Source organism: Pinus tabuliformis, chromosome 1_2 (assembly GCF_031772625.1).
Source record: "Pinus tabuliformis cultivar Carrire ecotype Pingquan chromosome 1_2, CPIR1, whole genome shotgun sequence".
NCBI classification, from domain to species: domain Eukaryota; kingdom Viridiplantae; phylum Streptophyta; class Pinopsida; order Pinales; family Pinaceae; genus Pinus; species Pinus tabuliformis.
The window spans coordinates 40,918,149-40,943,439 of record NC_142298.1 but is presented as its reverse complement, the minus strand read 5'-3'; the positions used below and the strand labels follow the sequence as shown (position 1 = coordinate 40,943,439).

At 38.7% G+C, this 25,291-nt stretch overlaps 1 protein-coding gene across 1 annotated transcript in view; it reads right to left on the bottom strand.

Annotated features, from left to right (window-relative positions):
- LOC149204304 (nifU-like protein 4, mitochondrial) overlaps positions 1-23,338 on the bottom strand; it is a 186,005-nt gene extending 162,667 nt beyond the window's left edge. The window contains exon 1 of the mRNA XM_089394684.1: positions 22,819-23,338. Coding sequence (XP_089250810.1) covers positions 22,819-23,014 — 196 coding nt within the window. The 5' untranslated portion in view covers positions 23,015-23,338. The remainder of the gene's footprint in view (positions 1-22,818) is intronic.
- Positions 23,339-25,291: the final 1,953 nt, after the last annotated feature.

The following is a 25,291-nucleotide window of genomic DNA, read 5'->3' as shown; positions in this document are numbered from 1 at the left end:
AGGAATGAACATTAAAATCAACATTACCTTTGTGATGGTCTTTCATCATGACATCTTCTAGTTTGCATCAGCATCTTGCATACATATCGACACATCTCCCAAAGATATATATTGTTAAGGGTCTCTTTCTTTTTCAGACTCCATCAGAGTCTTCATATCTTCCATGGAGATATCCTAGTCAAATCTTCTTGGTCTTTTGGATGTTGATTTCCTTTACCATGGTTGCATATTCCACGATCTCTTCCTTCCTTTATTCACACATTTCATTCCCAGGAGCTTCCAATTAGAGTTCCTAAATTGTAGTCAACCACCTCATACTTCATATGAGGACATATTACATTGATTTCATCTAGTGAATGTGTGACCCATGCATTCTTGCATCCCTTTGAAGGAGGAGATCCTTTCTTTTGATCATGCTCTTAAGATTGAGCATGATATTTGCAACCATATGACATGACTTCCACAATATCAAATGTAAAAACACATACCTCATTTTTCCTTTGGGTCATCCAGGCTTCCTGCAGCAACTTCCTTGATTGAAAGAGCTTCAATCCCTTGATCTACTTCACTTTTATGTCATCATACTATCATCCCAGGAATTCCACAAGTTTAGAATTCTTGATGAAACACTTGCTTCCCCTCATGATCGGTGAACCTTTCAATGAAGATTCCATCAAAGAATCTTGAGGATCTAAAGCATCCCCATCAGCAGATGTTTCCTTTTGACAAATGTATGATGAACCTTGAACTAGATGACCTTGCCACTTATGATTCCAATGAGACTCCTAAGAGCTATATTCTTGACTTCCATAGATTCTAACCACCTTTCTTGCTTCTCCAAGATGATGTCCTGAGCTCTTGCTTTCAATGCTTCTATGATGCTTGGATGCATCCCATTATTTTACTTAGTGAATCATGATAGCCATATCTTACAACAAAAGACTTAGGAACTTGAAAAGAACTTATGTAAGGAAGAATATCTCAGTAATAGAGATCTCTTACTTCCTCTTTCTTGGACTTCTTCTTTTCAGCTTCCTCTACTTCTTTGGTGATATGGGCCTCTTCTCTTCCTCTCTTTTTATTGTCCTTCTTGGTCTTAGGACAATCTCTTTTGTAGTGCCCATATTTGACACCCATAGCATTGAATCTTAGTCATGTCCTTCTTCTTTTTCCAAGAACCAAACTTCCCAAATTTTCCTCTTCTTGTCATTGTAGCATAAGTTTGATTTTGCTTACCTACTCCCACATCAGATTTGGACTTTAGTCCAGATTCTTCAATCTTACACAATGACCATAGATCCTAGAATGGAGTAGCTTCTTTCTTCCCATAAATACTTGAAGTAAAGTTACCCCACTCCTCCGGTAGTGCATTTAATACAAATGTAGTCATTTGTCTATCAAACATGACTTCTCCCAAATCTTGTAGTTGATCCCTAATTTCAGATATCCTCATAAAGTATGAGGCTATTCCATCTTCCCTTCACAATCTTCAGCTTGTAGAGTTCTTGTCTTAATGAGATGACTTCTCCAGCAGTGCTCACGGAATCCAACTCTACCAGTTTGTCATAGATTTCTTTTGAAGTTTCAAGTTTAGATACATATGGGATGAGGGGATCCTTGATGGATTCTATGAAAATCCTTTGAGCCCTAACCTCCCCTTTCATATACTTTGCAAGAGCTTGAGCATCTTCCTCTTCTGGTTTAGTGATTGATCCTTTGACATGTTCCATAACCTCATTTTCAATGAGATTCAGATCTGTCCTTTTCTTCCATGCAAGATACTTTGAAGCCCCAACCAATTTGTTGCTTTTCTTGCAAAAAGACATTTTGACAGATTCAGATGTGGCCATAAATATACTTACTTTATAGAATGCTCCTTCCACTTGCTGCTTTCTAGAGTTTGATGATAATATAGATGATAGAAACCTTCTCTTTGATGAAGATAGATTTCTTCTTCAAGATGATGATGTGATCTTTGTTCTTGAAGTGCTTCTCTTGGATGTATATACTTCAAGCTACCTTGCTTTGTAGATCTTTCCAACTTGATGAGGGTCTTTGTGGTCTTTTGATGATGACTAGAGGATCCAAGACTTTTGTTGGCGTAGACTTCTTCTTCGATCTAGGGTTTGATATGTTGTTGTAGACCTTGACTTCACTTTGATATCTTTCAATTTGCTTTGATGTCTTTCTCGAGATCCTTATGTGTCTCTTGATAAGATGTCCTTCCTTGACTTTGTCACCTTAGCTCTGATACCATGTTGAAAAATTTAGGGCATCGAGATTAGAGATTAGGTGATTTCTCTTTTATTTGGTGATTGTTTGTGAATGATTTTACTTTAGATTAGGACCTTCTTTAACTTATATTATTATAGTGTTATTCTTCATCAAATAGCTACCAATGCATAAACCATAAAGAGACAAGAGACACAGAATATAGGCTATCAGCCAAGGCCAAAACCTCTCCTACTTGAGAGGAAAACCCGAACAGATTCTTCTTATAGAGACTCCAATTAACGAATACCAAGACCAAGATAAGACCCTTGACCACAACCCCTCCAAGATCAAATCAACCTCTTTGCACAAAGACAATTTACAAGCCTTCCAATGATGATGGCTTCTCCTTCGACCTTCTTTTCGGACTTGCAACCTTTTGTATGCACTGCTGAAACCCTAGATAATCTCTGTAGTCAAAATAATGTGGAGAATGCTTTCCTTTATTCTTTGCTTGATGAGATACCTTTACTTCAACCCCTCGACCTCCAAGATTACTCTTCTCCACCGAAATTAGGCCTTATATGTTGACTTTGATCCTTGCTTCTTGACAGCCAACAATTCTGTTTTTCGTCCTTCCTATCCTTGTTGTTCCTTCGGTATAGAATGAGACTTCTTCTCCTTGCTAGATCGAACTTCTGTTTCAGACCTATGCTTCACCGAAATTCTGTCTGAAAAATGAAATCGCACTGCCCTATTTATAGTTGTTGGAGCCTGTAATAAGTCGAATTGAAGAGGGTGAACCGACATGTCTCTCTGTGTAGATTATTTATTGTTCTTCTTGAAGCTGACTTGAAGGAGAGGTCTTGTGCTTGTCTTGGAGGGCTTTCATACTTATTTAATGACTCATACAAAATGTAACATGCCCAAGAAGGGTCCTTCACTCATCAAATAGACTCAAATTGATTTTTATGACTAGAAGACAAATCCTAAAGGCTCACACTGGGAGCCATTACTAAAAATAAAATTCCTTGCTCATGAAACCCATGAGATAAGCATTACAATAATAATTTTATTTTTCTTCTTTTCATCAATTACATAAAATCACAATTACACATGTCATTATGAAGACCGAACCTAGTCACACTTTTCAACACTAACAAACCCTAGAAGCATGAAGAACATGCTTTTACCTAAAAGACTTGTTGACCACTCTATGTCAACGACCCCATAGCAGTACGCCCCCTTTTTCGCAAAAGGGATCTATCGTGTTCACGCCTATCAGATTTCATCATTAGTTGGCAGTTTTGTAAAGATGTCAACCCATTCTACATATGTATAATGTAAATAATCCTAGTATGACCACGTCTATATGTAACAACCTAGGTAAACCTATTGTTTTGTTGACGATTTCCATTCTAGGTGGTTTTTTGTCTTACTGATTCATCTGTGTCTCTATAAACAAATGATCGGCAAAGTTTTTCCCTCCACCCTCACCTCAAAGCTAAGGTGGATTTTGTCGTCAAAATCTTACAAGTTACTTGGTCTACTAGATTATATTTTTTTGTGTCGCAGAAATGGGTAAATGTTAAGGGTCTATAACGAACTGGTTTTCCCCCTTCATGTATTAAAATGTAAAATCTTCATGTAAAAAAATATTTTAGTGCATGGTCCCTCGTATTTATTAGACATCATGGCTAAATTATTTGAAGGTTGGGAAAACTATTAATCTCATATGTCAATTAATTAAATTTTCTAGCAAAAATAAATTAAAAAAATCTTAAGCCAGAAATTTAATTAATTAGAGTCAAATTTAAGTTAATTAATTAAATTTTCTGGCAAAATAAATTAAAATCCTAAGCCAGAAATTTAATTAATTTTGTGTCCTAGGAAAAATTAATTCTCCAAATTAAAAAATTCGTGGGTCCCAGAGAAATTAATTTTTGGAGGTCCCGGGCCAAAGGAATATTGAAAATTTCAAGAGATTTTGGACCCTCAGGCCTTGGTAGTTAAGTCGAAGTCAATTTTTTTAAGAAATCAACTCAAAATAATTAATTTTGAGTTGATTAAAATTCAATTAAATGAAAAAATCGAATTTCCTAGTTTGCATCAGCATCTGTGCGCCTACATCTGGTGTCCTTGATCTTCGTGTTTTGGTTTTGGTAATTGCTTGATGAACTAAGATAAAAACATAAGAAAGATAATAATAATTCAAAGAAATCACAAGTAATTATCAACAAGAGAAAATATTTATGCCTTTCTGATTTTCTAACATGGCATCAGAGCTAAGGTGAAGAAGGAAAAAGGCAGCCTAAAGATCTATTGAAGAAAAGGAGATCGAAAGGTCATTAAGGAAAAGGACTATATAAAAGGAGAAGTCTACTATCTACAAGAACTATGTCAAACTCAATGAAGGGAGAAAATAAATTAGAAGGAGCCTCCAACTACAGAGCCTGGAAAAAGAGGATAGATCTCATCCTCGAGAAGAACAAAGTTTTGGATCTAGTTCTAGGAAAAGTCAAGAAGCCTACAGATGAAGCAGAGAAAGCAAAGTTCAGAGAAACTGAAATCTTGGCCATGAACTTAATAGTGGATGGAGTAAAGGACAACTTCATTCCATATATATCCAACATAGATTTTGCTCAAGAAATGTATGAGGCTCTATCCAAATTATCCACAATCAAGAACATTAGTCAAATTGCAAGCCTCAAGAATGAATTAAGAACTATTAAGATGACAACCGACGATATTGCGGCATCTTTCTTTATAAGGATATCTAGAATCAAAGATGAACTCCAAGCAATAGATGAAATTGTTCCAGAAAAGGAGCTCGTAATCACTGCTCTTCTAGGTCTACCGAAATCTTGGAGTGCTTTTTCATTAGGAATCAACAGTTGTAAGGATACTCCAACATTCGAACAAATGTGAAATGCATGCAGTCAAGAAGAAGCTAGAATATCGTTAGTAAGCAACAAGGAGGATGAAGAAGAGAACATTTCAAATGCCTATTCCGCTCATCACAAGAAGAAGGGAACTTTCAAGAATTACGAGGGACCAAAGAAGAAAGTAGACCTATCAAAGATTGAATGCTACAATTGTCATAAGATGGGTCATTATAAAAATCAATGTCCGAAGAATCCAAGGAACGGGGAGAGAGAAAGAGAACATGTGAATATTGCCACTGAAGCTCCACCTAAGAAGAGCATGACTGAAAAATCGAAAGTCAGGACTTATACTACTAAATCCCCAATCTCTTATCCTTCTTAGTCTTCTATTTTTAAAGTTCTGAATTATTCTCCTTTATGTTTTGATTTCTAGAGTTCGTAGATCTAACATGTCTCGTTAGAACATTTTTGAATTATTCTGATAAGTTGTAGGTTTCCCTCAAGATTGGACTAATCCACCATTTTTCCCAAAGAATAAGTATTCTGTTCTTTGTTTCGTCTTTTCATGTTTGGTGACCTTCTCACATCAAAATTTTGTTTGTATTATGTGTTAATAACCTTTGTATTTTCCTTGGTTAGGAAAGCCTGCGAAATGCTCTAAGGTTATGGAGGAGACTTCAAAGGATAAACTTTCAATTGCAAAGGAAGCCCTTCAAGAATTGATGTCCCATAAGGTTTGTAAGGAACAACTCAAGGTATGTCTTAAACATTGTTATAAAGTTCTCTTCATGTAAAAGGTACAATCATTCTTCTTTTAAAATTTGCTCTACGTTATTGACATCGTCATGTCTAAGGTTTTGAATCACAAAGATTCTTGTTAGGGCGATTAATCATTGATTGAATCTACCCCTAAAAAGTTTCACTGTAAAACCCTAACCTAAGGGTGTGTCAATATTGATTATGAAACCCTAGTTTATTTAGGGTTGTTGATAAAATCTATTCATTTCATGTTTATTGTTATGATAGAAACCCTAGTCCTTTAGGGTTTGCTATTGATATCTAAGTTAGGGTTTGCTATTGATATCTAAGTTATGTATTGAAACCCTAGATCTTTAGGGTTTGGTGAATTAAGGTTTGTGAACAAAATCCTTGAAAGTAAGATTCTAGGAATGAAGCCCTAGGTATATGTTTGTATGTTTGATCGAAACCCTAGCCCGCTGAAAATCATTGTGTATCTAATTTTGATGTATTAATTTTTGTATCTTGGGTTTACCTAGTAGATAATATCATGAAATGCAAAGGCATGATTATGAAATCCTAGATATGTATATACGAGTATGTTAACCTAATTGTTGTTGTTCATGTTTTAGTCTGTAAATTCTAGGGTTTGTAACAAACCCTAGTAGAGATTGATATTCTAGGATATGATGATATTGTTTTCGATATGATTTAGTTTTATGATAAAATCTAGGGTTTGCAACAAACCATAGTAGAATTAAACATTGTTGAAACCTTAGATACTTGGTAGGATTGTTGTTAATTGTTGATATTTAAGGCTTTGTGTCTCGAAGATGGAATCTAGGGTTTGCATTAAATCATGGTAGAGTCTGACATGTAAATTTTGAAAATTGGTGAAACCCTAGTGCTATGATTAATATCTTGATTGAATTGCTTTAAGTTGTGATGATGGAATCTAGGTGATTATGAACCTAACTAGGTTTAGGTGTTTATCTAAAGTCTAAATGCTTCCATTATAGTAACATGATTCTGGTATAGTTAACTTCATGCTTTTGTATGTTTGTATTTGGTTGTACTTGCCATTTAAGTTTTGCAGGTACATAATCTTCAAGATGATGAAGATGTTCATATAAGCATGATGATGATGATCAAGATGACCTTGATGAAGCCATAAAAGATTCTCCGATGTTATAAAAGAAGGAAGTGGTTGATCTCCCTAAGTTGAGAGGGAGTCCGAATAGAAGAAAGGGTATATCTCCCCAGTTGAGAGGGAGGGCATATTATGACAGTCATAATAAATACCTTGAAGAATAAATAATGACAGATAAATGTTCATGTTTCATGAAGGTGCAAAAAGACTTGAGAAGATATAAAGATACATTTGGTGCTGCTGAAGAAATGAAAGAAGAAGAAAGCTTCCGACAAATTGTGTAGTATCAGAATGAATGAGGACCCCGAAGGTTTGTGTTTACTTATGTGTATGTTTGAAAGTTTATTATTGATTGGGGTTTGTGTTTGTACAGGTAAAATCTCTCCATAAGAAGGTTGAACACTCTGGAAGCATGCTTGGACAAATGGATATATCTAGTTTATTAGGGAGAGATGAAGCATCTAATGGCGGATGCTTGGGAGGACATCTAGTCGGCCTATGTGTTGATGTCTAAATCTCGAAGAGGGAGGGTGACGTTGGTCTTGGAGCTCTGACCTTGGATACACACCTAGATCCCTGGGTTGATGGTTAGTGAGTAAGCCTGATGGTACCTAGACTAGCTGAAAGCTTGAGTCCATCTTAGTCCCACCTGGATAGACTACCCTGGTCAGGTATCTAGTCCACAGTATTGAGTGTGCTAGAACTCTTCGTAGTTCATTTTGGATATATTCCATGTACCTATAAATATAGGTAATTATGAGTACCTCCGTAGTTAAGAGGGAGTGTTGAAGAATGTAACTAATGTCGGTCTTCATAATTGTCTTTCAATCATGATGTATTATATTTATAAAAAGAAAGAAAAAGAAATTTTATTATTAGATGAATTGACTTATTAAAGCATGGGTTTCATGCTTGGGTCAATTGTTTTGTTTAGGTCAAAGTCTCCATTAAAGACTTCTAGGGTTTATGTCAAGTGTCCTTGTCCATGTCACATTGTAAAAGACCCTTCTTGGGATTTATTTGTCAAAGAAGAAATTTATTTTATTATAAAATAAGTCAATTAGGCCTCCTCCACCAAGTCGGCCTCAAACTGGACAAGTTGGCCTAAACTGGGGGGCAAAATCACTATATAAAGGCAGCAACTCAACCTCATTTGTCACTCACTCACAAGAAGTTCAATCTGCAACTTCTGGGGCCAGAAAAAGTGTGAATTTCAAGGAAGAAGAAGGAAAATGATAGCGAAGGAGAAGGAGCTCCCTCACAAGCATAAGAAGTTGAAGATTCTCTCATTTTCCCACACGTGTGAAGTTGTGAAGGGGCCGAAATTCTGCAATTGCTGGGAGACTGAAATTCTGAAGTTGCTGGTGAAGTTGGGGGCCAAAATTCTGTAGTTGCTGGGAGGCTGAAATTCTGAAGTTGTTGGTGAAGTTGGGGGCCGAAATTTATGGGTTGATGTTGGGTTGAAGCTACTGGACAAGAAGAGACTACTGAAGTGTGCTAAAACATATTGGAAAGCTGACTTGGTGGAGGAGGAGGTCTATTAGTCTAAAGTCTTGGTCTATCTCATTTGAATTACTGAAGGAAGAGTCCTTGACTAGGTTTTCCCTTATATAGGGATTTTTCCCTGGCTATGCGGCTACATTTGGTGTCCTTGATCTTCGTGTTTTGGTTTTGGTAATTGCTTGATGAACTAAGATAAAAACATAAGAAAGATAATAATAATTCAAAGAAATCACAAGTAATTATCAACAAGAAAAAAAAAATTCTGCCTTTTTGAATTTATAGCAAAGGTATTTTCATAGTCAATCCCCTCTACCTGCAAGAATCCCTTTGTCACGAATCTTGTGTTATACTTCTAGATACTTGCATCAGCTTCGTGCTTGATCTTGTAGACCCATTAAGAGCCTACCATAGATTTTCTCTCTGGCCTCAACACTATTGAAAAAAATAACTAGTGTTGGTCTTCATAATGTAATAAAATGTAATTCTTATCATTGATATATTTATTATTATTACTTTTATTTTGGTCAAAACATGTTCTTCATGCTTTTAGAGTCAAAAAGAGATTATTTTATGTCAAAATAAATGTATTCAAGTCCCATTTGGAGTTTTGAAAGAAAAAGAAAAGGAATTTTTATTTGAGTCAAATAGTCAACCACAAAACCAAATCGACCCTCCTTGGACAAGCATCCTAAGAGGCAGCTATTCGACTCTCTTGGACAGGTATATATACAAGTCAACTTGATTACTTGGAAGACCAATCAATCATCAGCTCATCACATCGGTTTTTGTGCCAAGAACAAAGAAAAAATAGTCGAAGTCAAAGGAAAGAGAGAAAGTCAAATAAGAGAGAAAAATTGAGTTTTCTGCCCTAATTTTGCTCACTTGTTCAATTTCTGCGGTTTTCTGAGGGTACTATAGGGCCGAAATTCAGCCTTCACTACAATTCTGAGATTTTTTGTGATTTGACCAAATTTCAGAAGGATTTGACCAGCGTTGATTTTTGTTGACTATGACTTGTTGAAGGTGACTTGTAGGAGGGTTGACTTGGGGTCTTTGTGGCAATCATGGTCTTGGTCTTGGGTCTTGGATATCTCATTTTGATATGATTCTATAAGAGAAGGATTTTTGGGTTTTCTCCCTTGTGGGGTTTTGCCCTGGCTTGGAGCCTAATTTTTGGTGTTCTTTATCTCTTTGTGATCTTTATGTTTTGGTAATTGCTTGATGAAGAGAACATCAAATTTAATACAAAGCCAACAAAATATTCACGAGTAATTATCAAGTCAAGAGATATCAGTCATTTACTTCTAACACTTGGTTTCTCAATGAGCACCACTTCTCAGACATCATTCTTCATGCTAGAGCCATAATCCTCCGCCATGGCATCTCTCCACACCTATTGATTGGCTGCCTCCTAATAATTAGAAGGCTCGAAATCCAAGAACTTCGCCATAAGTGCCATATGGTTGTTTGCTTTGTTGAACAGATGTACTTGGAGCACCAACTTGCTCCTATGCCTCCTAGATCAACTGATCTATCCATCTTGCTCTCATTCTCCCAATCCTGGGAGTCACTGCCTGAGTGGGCTCCACTCTCTCTTCCAACTGCATGTCTCTCTCATCCTCATCTTGCACATGCACAATTGCGGTCTAAGGTGTTGACTTAGCCTCCTGCTTGGGAACCTGTTGTTCCTCCTCCTGCATAGTATTCGACTCGCATTTTAAGGACTTTCAGAAAGCCCTATCCTCCTCAAACTTCACCTCTTTTGATGAATGTTTTTTCTATGTGCTGGAATATATGCCTTGGATGTCTTGTTATAGCCCACAAAGAGTCCCTTCTGTGTTGTGGGCTCCAACTTTTTCCTTTCTCCTTTGGCACGTGGCAATACAACTACACAAGGCTACCAAATATTCAAAAATGTGACACGTAGGGTTTCTTCCTTGTAAATGCCTCCTCAAGTGTAACTCTTCCCAACACTCTATGTGGGCTCCAGTTCTACAAGAAAATTGTTGTACTGCATGCCTCAACCCAAAGGAACTTGGGCAACCCCTGTTCATGCAACATGACTTTGGCCACTCCAACTATGGCCCTGTTCTTGCGTTCTAACTTCTGCCACCCCGTTCTACTATGGATTATATGGTGTGGTCAATTCCCTCTTGATGCCCCCCTTGGCACACTACTCCTTGAATGTGTTTGAGGTGTACTTCCCACCATTATCAGATCTCAGCACCTTGATTTTTTTGCTAGTCTACTTCTCAACCAAGGCTTTAAACTCCAGAAACTTTGAGAAGACCTCATCCTTCATTTTCATGAAGAATATCCAAGTCTTCCTCAAATGATCATCTATGAAGGTGACATAATACTTGTACCCACTAAGGGATATTGTAGAGAAAGGACCACACACATCTAAATGAATAGGTCCAAGATGCCCTTGGCCCTGTTGTCTCTGCTAGGAAAAGATGACTTGGCATACTTGCCAAGTGTGCAACCAATCCACACCTCATGCTAATCCACGTTGCACTCTATCTCCTTATGAATCTTTAGTGCTCCATGGTGCAAATGCCCCAGGAACCTATGCCACAACTCTCCAAGCTTGCTGCCTAAGTCACGGCCTCCTCTGCTAGTCAATGTTGCAATTGTCTCAAATTGTAATCTGTATAGGCTCTTGTATATAACCCCAATCTGTTTCAGCACCTTGGAGTCTAAGAGTTTTATAAAAATCCTAACCTGTTTGAAGGTCACCTCTTACCCCTTATCCTCCAAAGCTATAACTAAAACGAGGTTCTTCTTAAGCCCCGGTACGTAAATACTAAAGAAAATCTCTGAGATATAGAAGGTTTCTAGAATCCCTTTCAAAACAAACTATACCAGTGCCCTCAACACGGTACTTCCCATCATCTCCCATCTCAATGTCAAATTGCATATCCTTTTCTAAAAATTTGTTGAAATACTTTTCGTTTCACGTCATATGATGTGACGCACTGCTATCCACATACCATAAACTAGTAGCCGCTGAACTTGCCATACAAGCAATGAGTGAAAATTCCTTCTCAAATGAGAAGAGAACTCATATATTTCCATAGAGGTTGCTACTTGGTCCTTCTTGGACCCTTTCTTCCTATTAAGGCATTTAGTAGCATAGTGTCCAAACTGGTAGCATGAAAAACACTTGATCATGTTGAGACCATTTTTCTTCTTCTCACTCTTAAACTTGGCTCACCACCACCACTGCTCTTTTAACCCTTGGAATTGAGTCCCCTTACTCCTAGAGCAAAATTTCCTTCATCTTCCTCGCTCTTAACATGAGATCCAGCTTGAGCTTATCTGCGAATCTCCTCTTGGACATGTTACCACTCAATCTAGCAGGGGCCCTAGGAGTACCTAACAGACAACTACTAGATCAAATGGCAATAACAGATAAGGACCCACTGTCACCTCAGTCGAATTCCCCTTCTCTTTACGGACTTTCACTGCTTGGAGGAATCTCGGTATGGAGGAAATCACTTGAATGATAGGATCAATGGCAAGGTATAGCGTGATTTACAAGGCCCATTCAAAGGAGAGACTCAATTAATGGTTCAAATGCTTAAAGAAAAGTTGAAAGGCTCCCCAAGAAAGACCTACGAAGGATAACCTTGGGCTTAGGAATATTAAAAAATGATGAATGTCTAAGATCAAAACTTCTAAAATCCCTCACTTGTGATTGATGTGTTTATATTAGGGTTCAAAGTGAGGCAAGGATGGCTCATTCAATGGAAATATTCAATTAAAGTGTGAGTTTTGGGAGAAGCTAAGGTGACTTTCCACGAAAAACCCCTTGAGAGAAATACTATAAGAGACCAAGGGTTGAGAGATATACCGTGGTAAAGGCTCATCCAATGATCACCTATAGTTAAGAGAAAAGGTTTTGAATGATGAACTACAAAGTGCAAACCTTCAAGAAATCCCCAAGTCAAAGCAACTTCAAGGGTTCCCTCTTGGTGTGATAGCTAGGGCATCAATTTATTTGAAATTCCACTGTCAGAATTCATTCAAAACTGGAGGATGCCTAGAGGAGACATAAATGAAGAAACTTGTCTGGGTGGAATCCTAAAATTCCGCACCAATCCCTAGAAAATAGCCTTATCCTTAGGGGACACAAAAAAGAAGAAGAAAAGAGGTGAAAGAATGATATTTCGTAAAGTTAATGTGATCACCAAGGATCTAGGACCAGTGTCTGGCTACTGGGAAGATTGGAATCAAAATGATTAAGATTTAGTAACTACGCTCTTCAAGGAGGCCTAAAGAAGCAACTATGCTCTTTGTGGATGCAGCTTCAAATCAACTTCAGACTTTTATACTTCGATATGCAATATTTGATAGAGTTTCAACGTAAAAGGTGCACAACCTCCCCCTAGGAAAATTCGTTCTTTTTGCCAAGAAGAACAACATATGCAACGAACCAAGATTACAAGTGTTTCATAAATTCACATTAATTTTTAGGGCACAAGTAAAATCATGACACAACATTCCATACATTAGACATGAAACATTATAAAATTCGCATGAGAAGAGCACTTACATGACAAAAAGAGTATATCCATCCATAAACTTGCCAAATACAAGCTCCAAAAGAGAGAGCGAAAATATTCCACACATCAAAAAATGCATTTAACCATCCAAATCATTCTACAAATTCCACAAATTGTAGGTCTGAAATCTTTAGAAAGATATATCCTAAATCCAAGTGATGATGAACGAGAGAGGATGCCTCTTTTATATTTATACAATCCTCTAAGGAGTTTGAATAGCCTAATGATGCCCCTATGATAAAATAATGTGCAAAATAACAATACTTTTGGTGACAAGCCCACCAAATAGCTCCATAACATGAATAATTAGCCTCTCAAGAGGGCCGAAATGATAGAAAAGTAGTTAGAAGGGTCGTTGGAAGGCCAAATGAAGTCCCTCATGTGCCATAATGAATAGGAAGGCTCCAATAAGAGTGATGAACGGGGTGGCCCCTTAATCTCCAAACAAATTACCTGTGGTGCTCTCAAGTGGTGTGGAAGCACTATGAACATCCTCATGGGTCTCCAACTGAATCGAACAAGCCTGTGCTCCATCTGTAAGGGTTAGAACAATGATGCAAGCCCTCCCTTGTCTCCCTAGGTGAGATAAAACCCCATCTGGGCCCTGGATCAACTGCCAAGTGTGTGGTGCAAGTGTGTAACTGGTTGGGCAAGGTGGTCTAGGTGCATCATCATCATCGAACAAGTGGGACACAAGCAAGCAATAAGTGGTGTTGAGGATCCCATGGCGTGGTTATCTGCTCTCTGTTGTAATGGAGGCCCATGGCTCTCAACACTCACCCTATAAATGCCATTAATACCCTCTGGAGGGCTTGGATCCTCTATAGGGAGACCAAACCCCAAGATGAAGACCCATCTGCAATCTTGCATAAGATCTAACACGTCTCCTTGCCTTCTAGTACAACTATTCATTAGTGCAATTGAGCAAATGAGCTTACAAATCATGGAATCAAGTGGGCACTTCACAGTGGCATGCCCTTCTGTAATGGCCTTTAGAATGTACAAGTGTCCTCTAGTTCAAGAAGGAGGCTAAGGAGTGACAAGTCCATGGTACATCCATCAAATGGCAAGTGTCATGTGAAATAGTGATGGAACAGAATGGGGTAACGAGGAAGGCTACAAGCCACATGCCATGGTACAAGGGTAGCTCTAATGAGGGAAGCCCACACTTGGGTGTATAGATGTAGGAGGGAGCAATTATGGTACATGAGTTACGCCCGCCTTTGTTTTTCTACCCATTTTCATATGCCTTTTGCCTTTTATTGATTTTTCTTTTATAATTGCTCGGGGCTCTAGAATGAGAGCATGATGTGAATGATAGCAGTGAACACCCCCTTAAGGTTGGGCAGTTCATCGCCCACTAGGAGTTGGGACAATCATGGGTTCCTTAATGATGCAGGGTGCTCATATAGGGGACCTAGGAACCAAGGTAATGACCATGATAAGGGGTAGAGCTCATGTTTGGCCTTTTCCCACGTGCTAAATTTTTATGTCCTAGCCATATTTTGCATTTTATGGTACATTTCTTGTTGTAAGTGGCTAAATTATGCTTTTAACTTTCTTTTTAGTTGCAACAACCTCTGGGGCATCGTTCCTGGCCCAACCCAAAGTGTGGACAAGGGGAGGGAGAGGTTGACTCCTTGCAGACCCAATGGACAAATGTGGACTCGAATGGGAAACATGTGAAAAAGGGGTTATAATGAGCAAAGGGGAGTAATGTATGCAATGTCAAGAAGCAGGACCATGCAACCAAAATCAGGGTTTCCCATGTAGTACCACTCCTAAAGCCAGTAGCCAATAGAGGAGATCCCACGGGACTAGGATACAAGGTTAACCACCAAGTTGGACAAGGGGACAAGAGTACAAACCAAGCCCCTTCTTTAATTCCCCCCACTAATCCATGCCCAGAGGTGTCCATGATAAGTAAGCAAAAATACCCAACTACATAATGAAAGTCATACCTCCAAGATTGGAAGGCCCACCTTCAAACATAAGATCATAACTGATGGGCGAGGGCACATAATGGCTAGCTCAGGTGGCGGAGATGGTGGCACGTCGAGCTATCCGGTGGCTGCAAGGAGCTGCTGACTGCCGACTGAAGACAATCTAGGAGAAAATTTTCTCCTTTGGGTGTCACCCACTGGTGGTGGGTAACATATGGCTCCAACTGGGACATGATCTCTCAGTAGAGTGCACGAACATACTCGAACAGGGAGGTCATGAGAACACCAACAATCTCTTGGGACCGTAGACCTGTTACCTACACATCAAAGACTAAGCACACAGGGCAACATGTTTTTGTGGCGTCTTATGATCGCCCATGCTTTTGTTAGGCCATAAAAATCAACAAGAAATAAAATTTCATTCTAAATGCACCTAATCTAACATGAGAATAGAATATGATGTTAGTTCTAATGTAAAAATCAACATGCAATGCATCCTACTCTAATATGCATATTACATCATACAAATACTAAGTGTAATCATAGACCCAATGAAACCAACATATCATCCAGTCAATATGAGAACAACTGCCCCTCTGCTTACTCATGCAATAGATCCAAAGGCAAGGGCAAGAATGGCTATATGGAAGGTCACAAGGGCGGGAGGTGGGAAAATAAAATGACCACACATGGAGTATCATGGGGGAAGAGGGAACAAAGGGATGTAATCTACTCCACGGGATCCTTTCTTCCAACCAAAAGATAGAGATATCAACAATCAAGCTCATAAACCTCCGATGGATGGCAACCTCAGGCATATCATCCCCATCATGGTCCTTATCATTCATATCGCACTTTATGGCCACCCTAGGGTCATGATTGGACGGAAAGGGAGACTGACATGGGGAGACACAACAAGCAGGTTGCTCATGATGATCATATTCAGGCGAGAGAAAGGATTCTTTATTACAAGAGGGGTTGAGGAAAGGGTCCACATGCAACTCAACTACAACCCTAGGATTGTGAAGAGAGACAAGGGTCCTATTGATATCCTCATCATCGGTGTCATAGATAGGGACCTTGTCAAAACGATTCCCATGAACCTCCCATTTCCCTTCTTCAATATGTAAGTAATCACTGATATCAATGTTTGAAGGGTTTAAGAGATCACCTTCTCCAAGGTCTTCAAAGAGTGGATTATCAGAAATAGTATCCTCGGAAAAGGTAGGGTTAACCTCAACTTCACTTTACATAAACTCATCCTCCCTATTACACGTAATCTGAAAATTATCTTCATCACCTTTTTCGTCTTGTGGATCCAAGGGTGATAGAAGAAGTATACATCGAACAACCAGAGGGCTTTGAGACTCGTGAGAGGCGCACACTTGTGTAGGCTGAAGAAAGCTCTATATGGGCTCAAGCAAGCTCCTAGGGCATGGTATGGTCGAATAGACAACTACTTGCAGCAGATGGGATTCATCAAGAGTGACACAGATCCCAACCTTTACTATTTGATGGTAGAGGATGAGCCACTCATCCTAGTATTGTATGTGGATGATCTCTTCTTGACAGGGTCATTAGGGCTCATAGAGGACTGTAAGAGGAACCTGACAACGGAGTTTGACATGAAGGAATTGGGGTTGATGCACTATTTCCTAGGATTGGAAGTGTGGCAAAAGGACAGGGAGATCTTCCTTGGCCAAGAGATATATGCTACAGAGATTCTGAAGAGATTCAAAATGTAGGATTGTAGACCCATGTCTACGCCCATGATCACCAATTAGAAGAGACAGATGCATCAGAGGACAAGGATGTTGACTCTCCCTTGTATAGACAGCTTATTGGTTCTCTCATGTATCTGATCAACACTAGGCCAGATATCTGCTTCACGGTCAACACTCTCAGTCAATTTATGGTGGAACCAAAGAGAGTGCACTGGACAACGACGAGGCACATTCTGAGGTATTTGTGCGACACAATAGATTATGGGTTAAAATATACTCAAGGGGATGATGTCAAACTATGTGGATTCACAAATGTAGATTGGGCAGGCCAATGTTGCAGGAAACGTTCCCCCCCGGATCTAATGCCCGAAGCGCGTCCCGTACGGATTCGTACAGGAAGCATCCCCGGAAGCGCGGTTCCGCCTGTTTTGGATGCTTCCTGGAAATTCCGGAAGCGTCCCTCCGAAGCGCGCTTCGTATGGCCGTACGAAGCGCGGCGCTTCGGAGGGTGAATCGTACGGCTCCCGTATGGTTCCATACACGCTTCCGAAAAAAGCGTCGCGTTGTTTAGAAAATCGAATTTTTTTTTTTTATTTTAGGTGAGTTTGCATATTGGGGGTGGGTCCACCTTGGGTTAAAGTGAGGAATGAAGGCAAAAAAAATATAAATATAGCAGATGATCCCTCATGGTAATGTTAAATTCTTAAAGTAAAAGTGACATTCTCCTTTATTTTTCATTTTGATCCTTTTACTTAAATTTTTAACATTACCATGAAATGACTCAGGATGTTTGAGAGTGGTTCCAGCCTCATTGGACTTCATATGGAGAAAATAGAATTTCATATCCTATTCAAAATTCAGCAGACTTAACAGGTTTTAGGAATTCAGGATGAATGGGATTGTGGCATTTCATTAAATTATATCAAGTATGAAGGTATTTAATCAAGAGCACCAAGCCCTATATGTACCCTAGTGTTGGTGGTGTTAATTGTTGAACTCCTTTGTCACGCCCTTAGCAAAAAATTACCTTTCAATCAAGTCAAAATCATCGATCAAGCATGTTAAGCTTTTTCTACCATATTTTAAGTCTTGAATTAGGTAGTTTATTCAAAATTGGGCAATGTTGACTAATATCCCTAGACAATCGAGGCAGAGGCAAAGGCTAGACAAGAGGAGAAGAATCTAGATTCTAGATGGTTGATGGATCTAAATGGTTGATGCTCGAATAATTAATCATTAATGTACAATGGATGCTATATCTATCTTGATTTATGCAAAAATGTGCATGTTTTCATGTCTTCTACAACTAATTTGGTATTTGGGATGTTTGTTTTGAGTATAAATGCAAAAAAATATAATATATATATATAGCAGACGCTTCCACAGACGCTTCGCTTCCTAGATTTTTGGAAAATGACGCTTCCGCATCCCTGCTTCCAAAAACCGTCCCCATTTCGTCCCCACTTCGTGCAACATTGGGGCAGGCAATTCAGTGGACAAGAAAAGTACCTCTGGGTACTACTTCAGTGTTGAATCAAGGATGGTTTTCTTGGTGCAACAGGAAGTAGAAGTCAATAGCACTGAGCTCTATAGAAGCAAAGTATATGGCAGCTAGCACAGCGACGTGCGAAGCTATATGGCTTCAGAAGATGTAAGCTTGTTCAGGCAGAGGTTGGAGGCGACCAGTGTCTACTGTGATAATCAGAGTTGCATCAAGCTCTCTGAAAATCCATTGTTTCATGACAAGTCAAAACACATAGATATTCAATATCATTTCATCAGATATTGTGTGCAACATGGAGCAGTTTAACTACAGTACATTCCCTTGAAGAGCAGGTTGCAGATATACTCACAAAAGCTCTGGGACGAGCCAAGTTCGTATATTTCAGAGAACAGCTGGGTATAGTGGAGAATCTGTTTCAGTAGCAGGGAGAGTATTTTGGATGTGTGTTAGTTGTAGCAGCAACAACAACAGTGAGAGGGATGTTAGTTGGGTTGTAGTGCAAATGCAGAGTTGGCAGCAATACAGGTTGTACAATGCAGTGTCAACAACACAGATGCAACATGGTTCAACTATAGTCAATAGCAGATGAATCATAGTTAGCGTAGTGGTTGATGGACAGTGGCAAATAACTACAGTTGTCAGACATCAACAGCATGCATGGAGGATGATGTAGAGACAAGGTGTTGTAGCAGTAGTGCAGCACTAGAGAACACCTTCCTCGCTAAGAGGGAATGCTAGTTTTTGTAGCATCGGATCGTGTTCTAGTCTCGAAACTTTGTGGAGAGGCTAAAATACAGTGGAGAACCCGTGTAGTGCCACTCCTAAAGCCAGTAGCAAATAGAGGAGATCCCACAAGACTAGGATACAAGGTTAACCACCAAGTTGGACAAGGGGCAAGAGTACAGACCAAGCCCATTCTTTCCGCCGAATTCCCCCCACTAATCCATGCCTAGAGGTGTCCACGATAAGTAAGCAAAAATACCCAACTAGATAATGAAAGCCATACCTTTGGGGTTGGAAGGCCCACCTTCAAACATACAATCATAACAGATGGGCGAGGGCATATAATGGCTAGCTCAAGTGGCGGAGATGGTGGCACGTCAAGCTATCTGGTGGCTGCAAGGGGTTGTTGGCTACCAGCTGAAGACAATCTAGGAGAAAATTTTCTCCTATGGGTATCACCCACTGTTGGTGGGTAACATGACACAATCACCCCATAAACGCTCCCAATCTGGAGAGTTTGCTTGGGCATATATCCCATCTGTGAAGGCTTGCCATGACTTGGTGAAACCCAATAAGGAAAATTTTACCAAATCCATATCTGGAACTTTCTCACCCACACCAACCAACTCTTCCTTTACTTTGTAAAACTTGGTGAGATAAGACACTACAGAATCTGACTTGGACATTAATGCTTTTGAGCGTGTCCTTCAGCACCAACTTTCTGGCCTCACTCGAACCTTGATAGAGACAAATGATGGCTATCCACATTTCTTTGGCTTTCTTCTTCCTAGTCAGGTGAGGGATAATTGGGTCTTTGACTCCTTCCAGGATGATCCTTCTTGCCCTGGCATCCATCTTATTATGCTCAGCCAACTATTGAGGATCAATGTGTGTGGCTAGGACATTATCAACAAAATCCCAAACCCCTTGTTCCTCCAACACCACTCCTATCCTTTCACGCCATGAACAAAAGTTGGATGCATCGTCTAATCTATCTTCAAATCTGAGACCTTGATATGCCATCCTAACAAATCGAACTGCAAAATACAAATCACAGTATTTCAAACAATGTGCACTACCCAGAAACCTTAATAGTCAAATCGATGTGATAAACTTGCTCCCTCCGAATCGCAAAACCTGCTTTTAAAGATAAAATCTATGCTTGGCCTTCAATCAAAAACTGAGCTTTGACACCATGTTAGATTTCCTTAAAACCCAATAAACTAATTTGCAATTTTCTAAGTGTAAAAACTAAAAATACAAATAACTGTGTTATGGAAACTTAAATCACAAATACACTGAGTTTTCTAACTTAACATGCACAGCGGAAAATAAATCAGAAGACAAACACATCAATACATAGAACAGAAGATATAACCAAGAAACCCCAACTCCGGGGAAAACTTGCAACTCTGTGTCTTTTATTTTCTTCAGCAAAAGGGTTTTTCTTGATAATTTCACAATAAGGGAAACTTCCATTTTCATCACATGAAAACAATTGATCAATGCTCTATAATAAATCGATATGATCACTGCTCACTTGATCTGCCAAAAGGCCACGTGAATCTGCTTGTCTACTCGCACGTGCAAGCGCACACCTTCTCCTCCTGCACACACGTGCAAACTGGAGCTGCACAAATGAGGTCTGAGCTAAGGCAATTCGGCCCTCACTCAATTTGACTCTCTCCTGGATGTTGACATACTACGAACTGTTGAGCCCTAGTCTTTTCCTTTCACTAATTTGACACATTGTTTGTGCTCAACTAACTTGCCACTAACTCACTCTATCTCCTCTTATAATTTTGATCTCAACTCTAATCTCACTCTCAACGACTAAGATTAAACCGTGATCAAAGGCTAAGATTAAATCATAAGTTAACTTAGAAAATTTTAATTTTCCTAAGTCTAACTTTAGGAAATAGTTAAATAATTAATATTCTGCTAAAGTAGCTGCCTTGTGGGTTCTTCTCCTAGCCTTAACACCTAGGCAAGCAGAACCCTTACTTCTCTACTCCAATCAATAGAGTTGAAAGATCACAGGGAATAGATCTGGGAAATCTCAAGTAAAAAAAGTGAATTTTCAGAATTTGCATTAAAAATTGGGGTTCTGAAATTTCTACAAAGCACCCTTCTTCCTGATGCCTAGCACTCATCCTTCAAGGTAGATCTCTTGCAAGCACCCTTCTTCCCAACATGTGTACCATGTAGAAGATACAAAGCCACATAAGATAACCAGTTCCCTAAAAAGTGTGCCACTTCTAGCAACGAGTCCAAGGGCAAGCAGCCACCTGTAAAAAGTTCTCCAAATGTCATCAACCAAAAATTTTAAGATAAACTCAGGGGCTGGGGTTTCACCATGCACCCCACATCACATGAAGGCACCCCTAGTATTGTGTAAACACTTTCAGAATAACCCAAAAACTAACACTGTTTTGTGGCCATAGTCATTATTTTGGATCCACGTTGACTAACTTATAAATCAACAATGTTAGTGCTTCTGATCAGTATTTACTATTTACTGTGCAACCCACTTCCCTAGTGATTTGTGGTTTTTTATGCATGGATGTGACAGCCTTAGGTGGTGACTGATTTGACTATATATCTTCATGACTCTAAAAACTGACCAGTTAAAGTCGTGATATTTCACACTTTTGGACTTGGCTAGTCCAAGTCACTCCACATACCTTCACAAAATACTACTTCATAAGATGGAAGAAAAATCTTAAATAGAAAGTTTATCAGATAGAACAATGTATTCTAAGTCAACAGGGATCAAACAGCTGGGAAAGGTCAGGCATAAGGTTACATAATAGTGTCCAAAGAAACCCCTATGTTTTACTTTTGATGTGACTATAGTAGATGCAAGATTGATTGCTTGTGACAGCTATGAGCATTTCGTCTCAATATCAGTTTAGTGTCAGACAAGATGACGGATTTAGCCACCGCAGAGATAGAAATTGTGCATGTCGCATGTAAGTTCACAGTGCAACCACTTTGGGATAAGTATGAACAGTAAACGAAGAACAAGATTTTAACGCAACCTAAGGAAACTTGAATAGCTTATGCTGCATAAGAAATATCAGGTAGCTATAGAGAAACATGACATAGAACAGCACAAATAGATAGAATAACTCCATATTTCCATTGAAATTCCTAGAGGTTTTGAAATATCAGAGAGTTTGCAAGTACTTAAAAAAAACATTTAAAACATAAAAAGCATGTGAAAGAATCTGTGTTGTCATAGAGATATTGTCCTGACATCATTCATTTTCATTCTTTAGGGAATGTAAGGCCGAGTAAGCAAGTATACCATGTGTTTGTAGGGAATCAAACCATGTGTTTGTAGAGGCATCACTCCTTTTAGACGGCCTCGTTGGCATAAGGATCTTTTAGGATCATAAGCATCTTAAAGATCATGGTATATTGAAGTTTACATACTCTAGTGAACGAATCTTTGCAACAAATGTAGAATAATAAGTCGTTTTAAATAATGGTCAATTTACAAGAAATAATGCTCCTGGTGCAGTTTCCTTATTCGATAAATCACTTACGACCGGGTTTCCATATCCCAGGTTATCCTAGAAGCCATTAGGGTTGGATGATATGCCCCAGTAATAATAATATCGAAAGAAGTGGCACATAAAAGGCCAAGCCAATCAATAATTGATGATAGATAATATTGTCGGCTCGCCACAACTTTATTGACTGGGTATCAAAGAAAATGACTGTAATGGCGTATAAATATAATATCCAGATCTGTTTTGTGTTTTGAAGATTTCGGGTGTAATGAATGCTTTCTTATCAGTTGAATTGGGTGCAAATAATGCCCAGAACGAAAGCCAAAGGAGAAAAAACTCTGTGGAGCATACCAGGCATGCTGTTCCACGGATTTCTGTAAGGGGATGGCCCCAGTGAATTTACACGGCCGTTCACATCATTTGTTGAAGGTGTTGAAGAAGCAGTAAACAACTGGCGGCAGCCAACAGAAAATCTGCTCCGAATACTTCTTCTGTTTCTGTTTATTCGAGGGATATTGTGGCCAAATTTCCTAAGAGACCTCAACATTTCGAAAAAAACCTGAGTAGCGTTGCAGTTACAGGAGCCTCCAACAGCAATTCACCAGAGTTGAGTTGAGGGGTCGGAATGATGCAACGCTGAAGAAGTAAAGAAGTTGTTCGAAGAATTTACTTAGATTGAGAATAATAACACAATAAGCTGTCCTAATGCAATGTAATTACAATGCCACGCCGCCTTATGCCTGTCCATCACCCAAACAAATTGGGGCAGGTAGAATCAAATTCGAAGATTTCACCAATTGACATTTTTCTTTTCATTTTTAAATGAGTTGATTTATTTGTCGAGGAGAGCGATGTGGAGACGCGGATGACACTGAATCATGGGGTATGCGTATCGGTGGCCTTGCTTCTAGCCTGTTGTGTCGAGAGAACCTGGCAACTGGCGGTAAATTGATCTATACAACTGTCATGTCATTGTTGGTCTTAGCCATAAATGTTCCCAAAGCATTATTTCCATCCCAATTCCATTCCTCTCGTTGTTATCTCACTTGGGCAAAGTATAGATCTCATGATCTCTTACCGTAGCATTTCAAAGCACTCTTTTTTCACCTTTTGATGGGTTAGGAGTCACATTTAAGTGTCAGAAGACTTATTCCCTTACTCTATATATATATATGAAAAAGAGAGTGAGGGAATAAATTAGAATTAAGGAAATACTTTGCTGTATAAAATGGGAAGGCATTTCCATTATAAAGTCAAAAAAAAAAAATTATAAAATTCATAATTTTTTGGGTAGAAATTAAAGGGTTTAATAATTTTGGGTGAATTTTGTTTTATTAATTGTGAAGAGTTTTAAATGAGATGAAAGGTTGACATCATATTAACATTTTTTTGTTCACTGTTAATAAACATTTCCTCTTATGTGAGAGTCGTTTCAAGGCATTTATTTCTTTAAGTGTTTACCCTTCATACATTTATTTTAGCAAACAATTTCTTAAGAGATGTATTGTTGATCTACATTTTGTTACCTAAGGGTTGATAAGGAGATATATGGAGGTTGGTGTTGGATTGATACATCTTTGTTATAAAAGAGTTGACGAGGGGATATCTAGAGGGTTGTCTTTATTTTGCTAGCTAAGGGCTTCAAAGGAGAAGGAGGATTTACTAATCTTCATTACATAAGGATTTTTAAGGAGATGGAGGCTTGCTATCATATTTGGGCTTCTATGAGGGATTTTTTTTAGCTACAAATGATAAAACCCTTACTTGGGACAACGCATGTGTGAATGAGTATGCCTCATTCATTGTAACTTCCTCAAGTATTTCATCATTGAGCAAAGTAGGAAAGGGATCATGGACATAGGCCTCATTGAGTCAACATAAGTCAACATAGATGTGGATTTTGTTTAGTTTTCCTACCTTGTATCATGATTGAACCGATCTAATCTTACTCATGAGAAGATAAACCCAACATCCAACATTTTTTTTGATCTTTTGCTTAACCTATTATTTGTAATGTGGATTCATTTGATATAGCCTCTTCTTGAGATGTCGAGTACCTAGTTTTAAATCAATTTTCACCTTGTCAAGCTCTCTCACCACTCCTTTCATTTTCATGAAACTTCATGGAAATACATCCTCATACTCCTGGAGAAGAGATACAACTTATCAGATGTCGTGACCATCCCAATAGTCATCATCAAAACTAACGTTTAACATTATGTTGATCTTGATCAAGCTTATTTTTTGTTTAGCTCTTTCCTTTTCTAGTTTAGTAAGGCATTAATTCTACTCTGCATAGCAGGACATTTAGTTTCTTGAACCTTTTGAGACAATTGCAATGATGGTAAAAAGATGGTGGGAGGGAGTATAAATTATCTTCCATACAGGAGGAAGAATTGGGAATTACCAATGGAAACTTTAGGGGTTATCATGTTGGCACATAATGCATTAAATAAGGCAATATGCTAGTTCTTATGGTGATCTGCTATAGTTGTTTTGAATATCTTAATTAAACTTTTGTTGGTTTAGCTCTTTCCTCTTCTAGTTTAGTAAGGCATTAATTCTACTCTGCATAGCAGGACATTTAGTTTCTTGAACCCTTTGAGACAATTGTAATGATGGTAAAAAGATGGTGGGAGGGAGTATAAATTCTCTTCCATACAGGAGGAAGAATTGGGAATTACCAATGGAAACTTTAGGGGTTATCTTGTTGGCACATAATGCATTAAATAAGGCAATATGCTAGTTCTTATGGTGATCTGCTATAGTTGTTTTGAATATCTTAATTAAACTTTTGTTGGTGGATTCAACAAGTACATTCCCC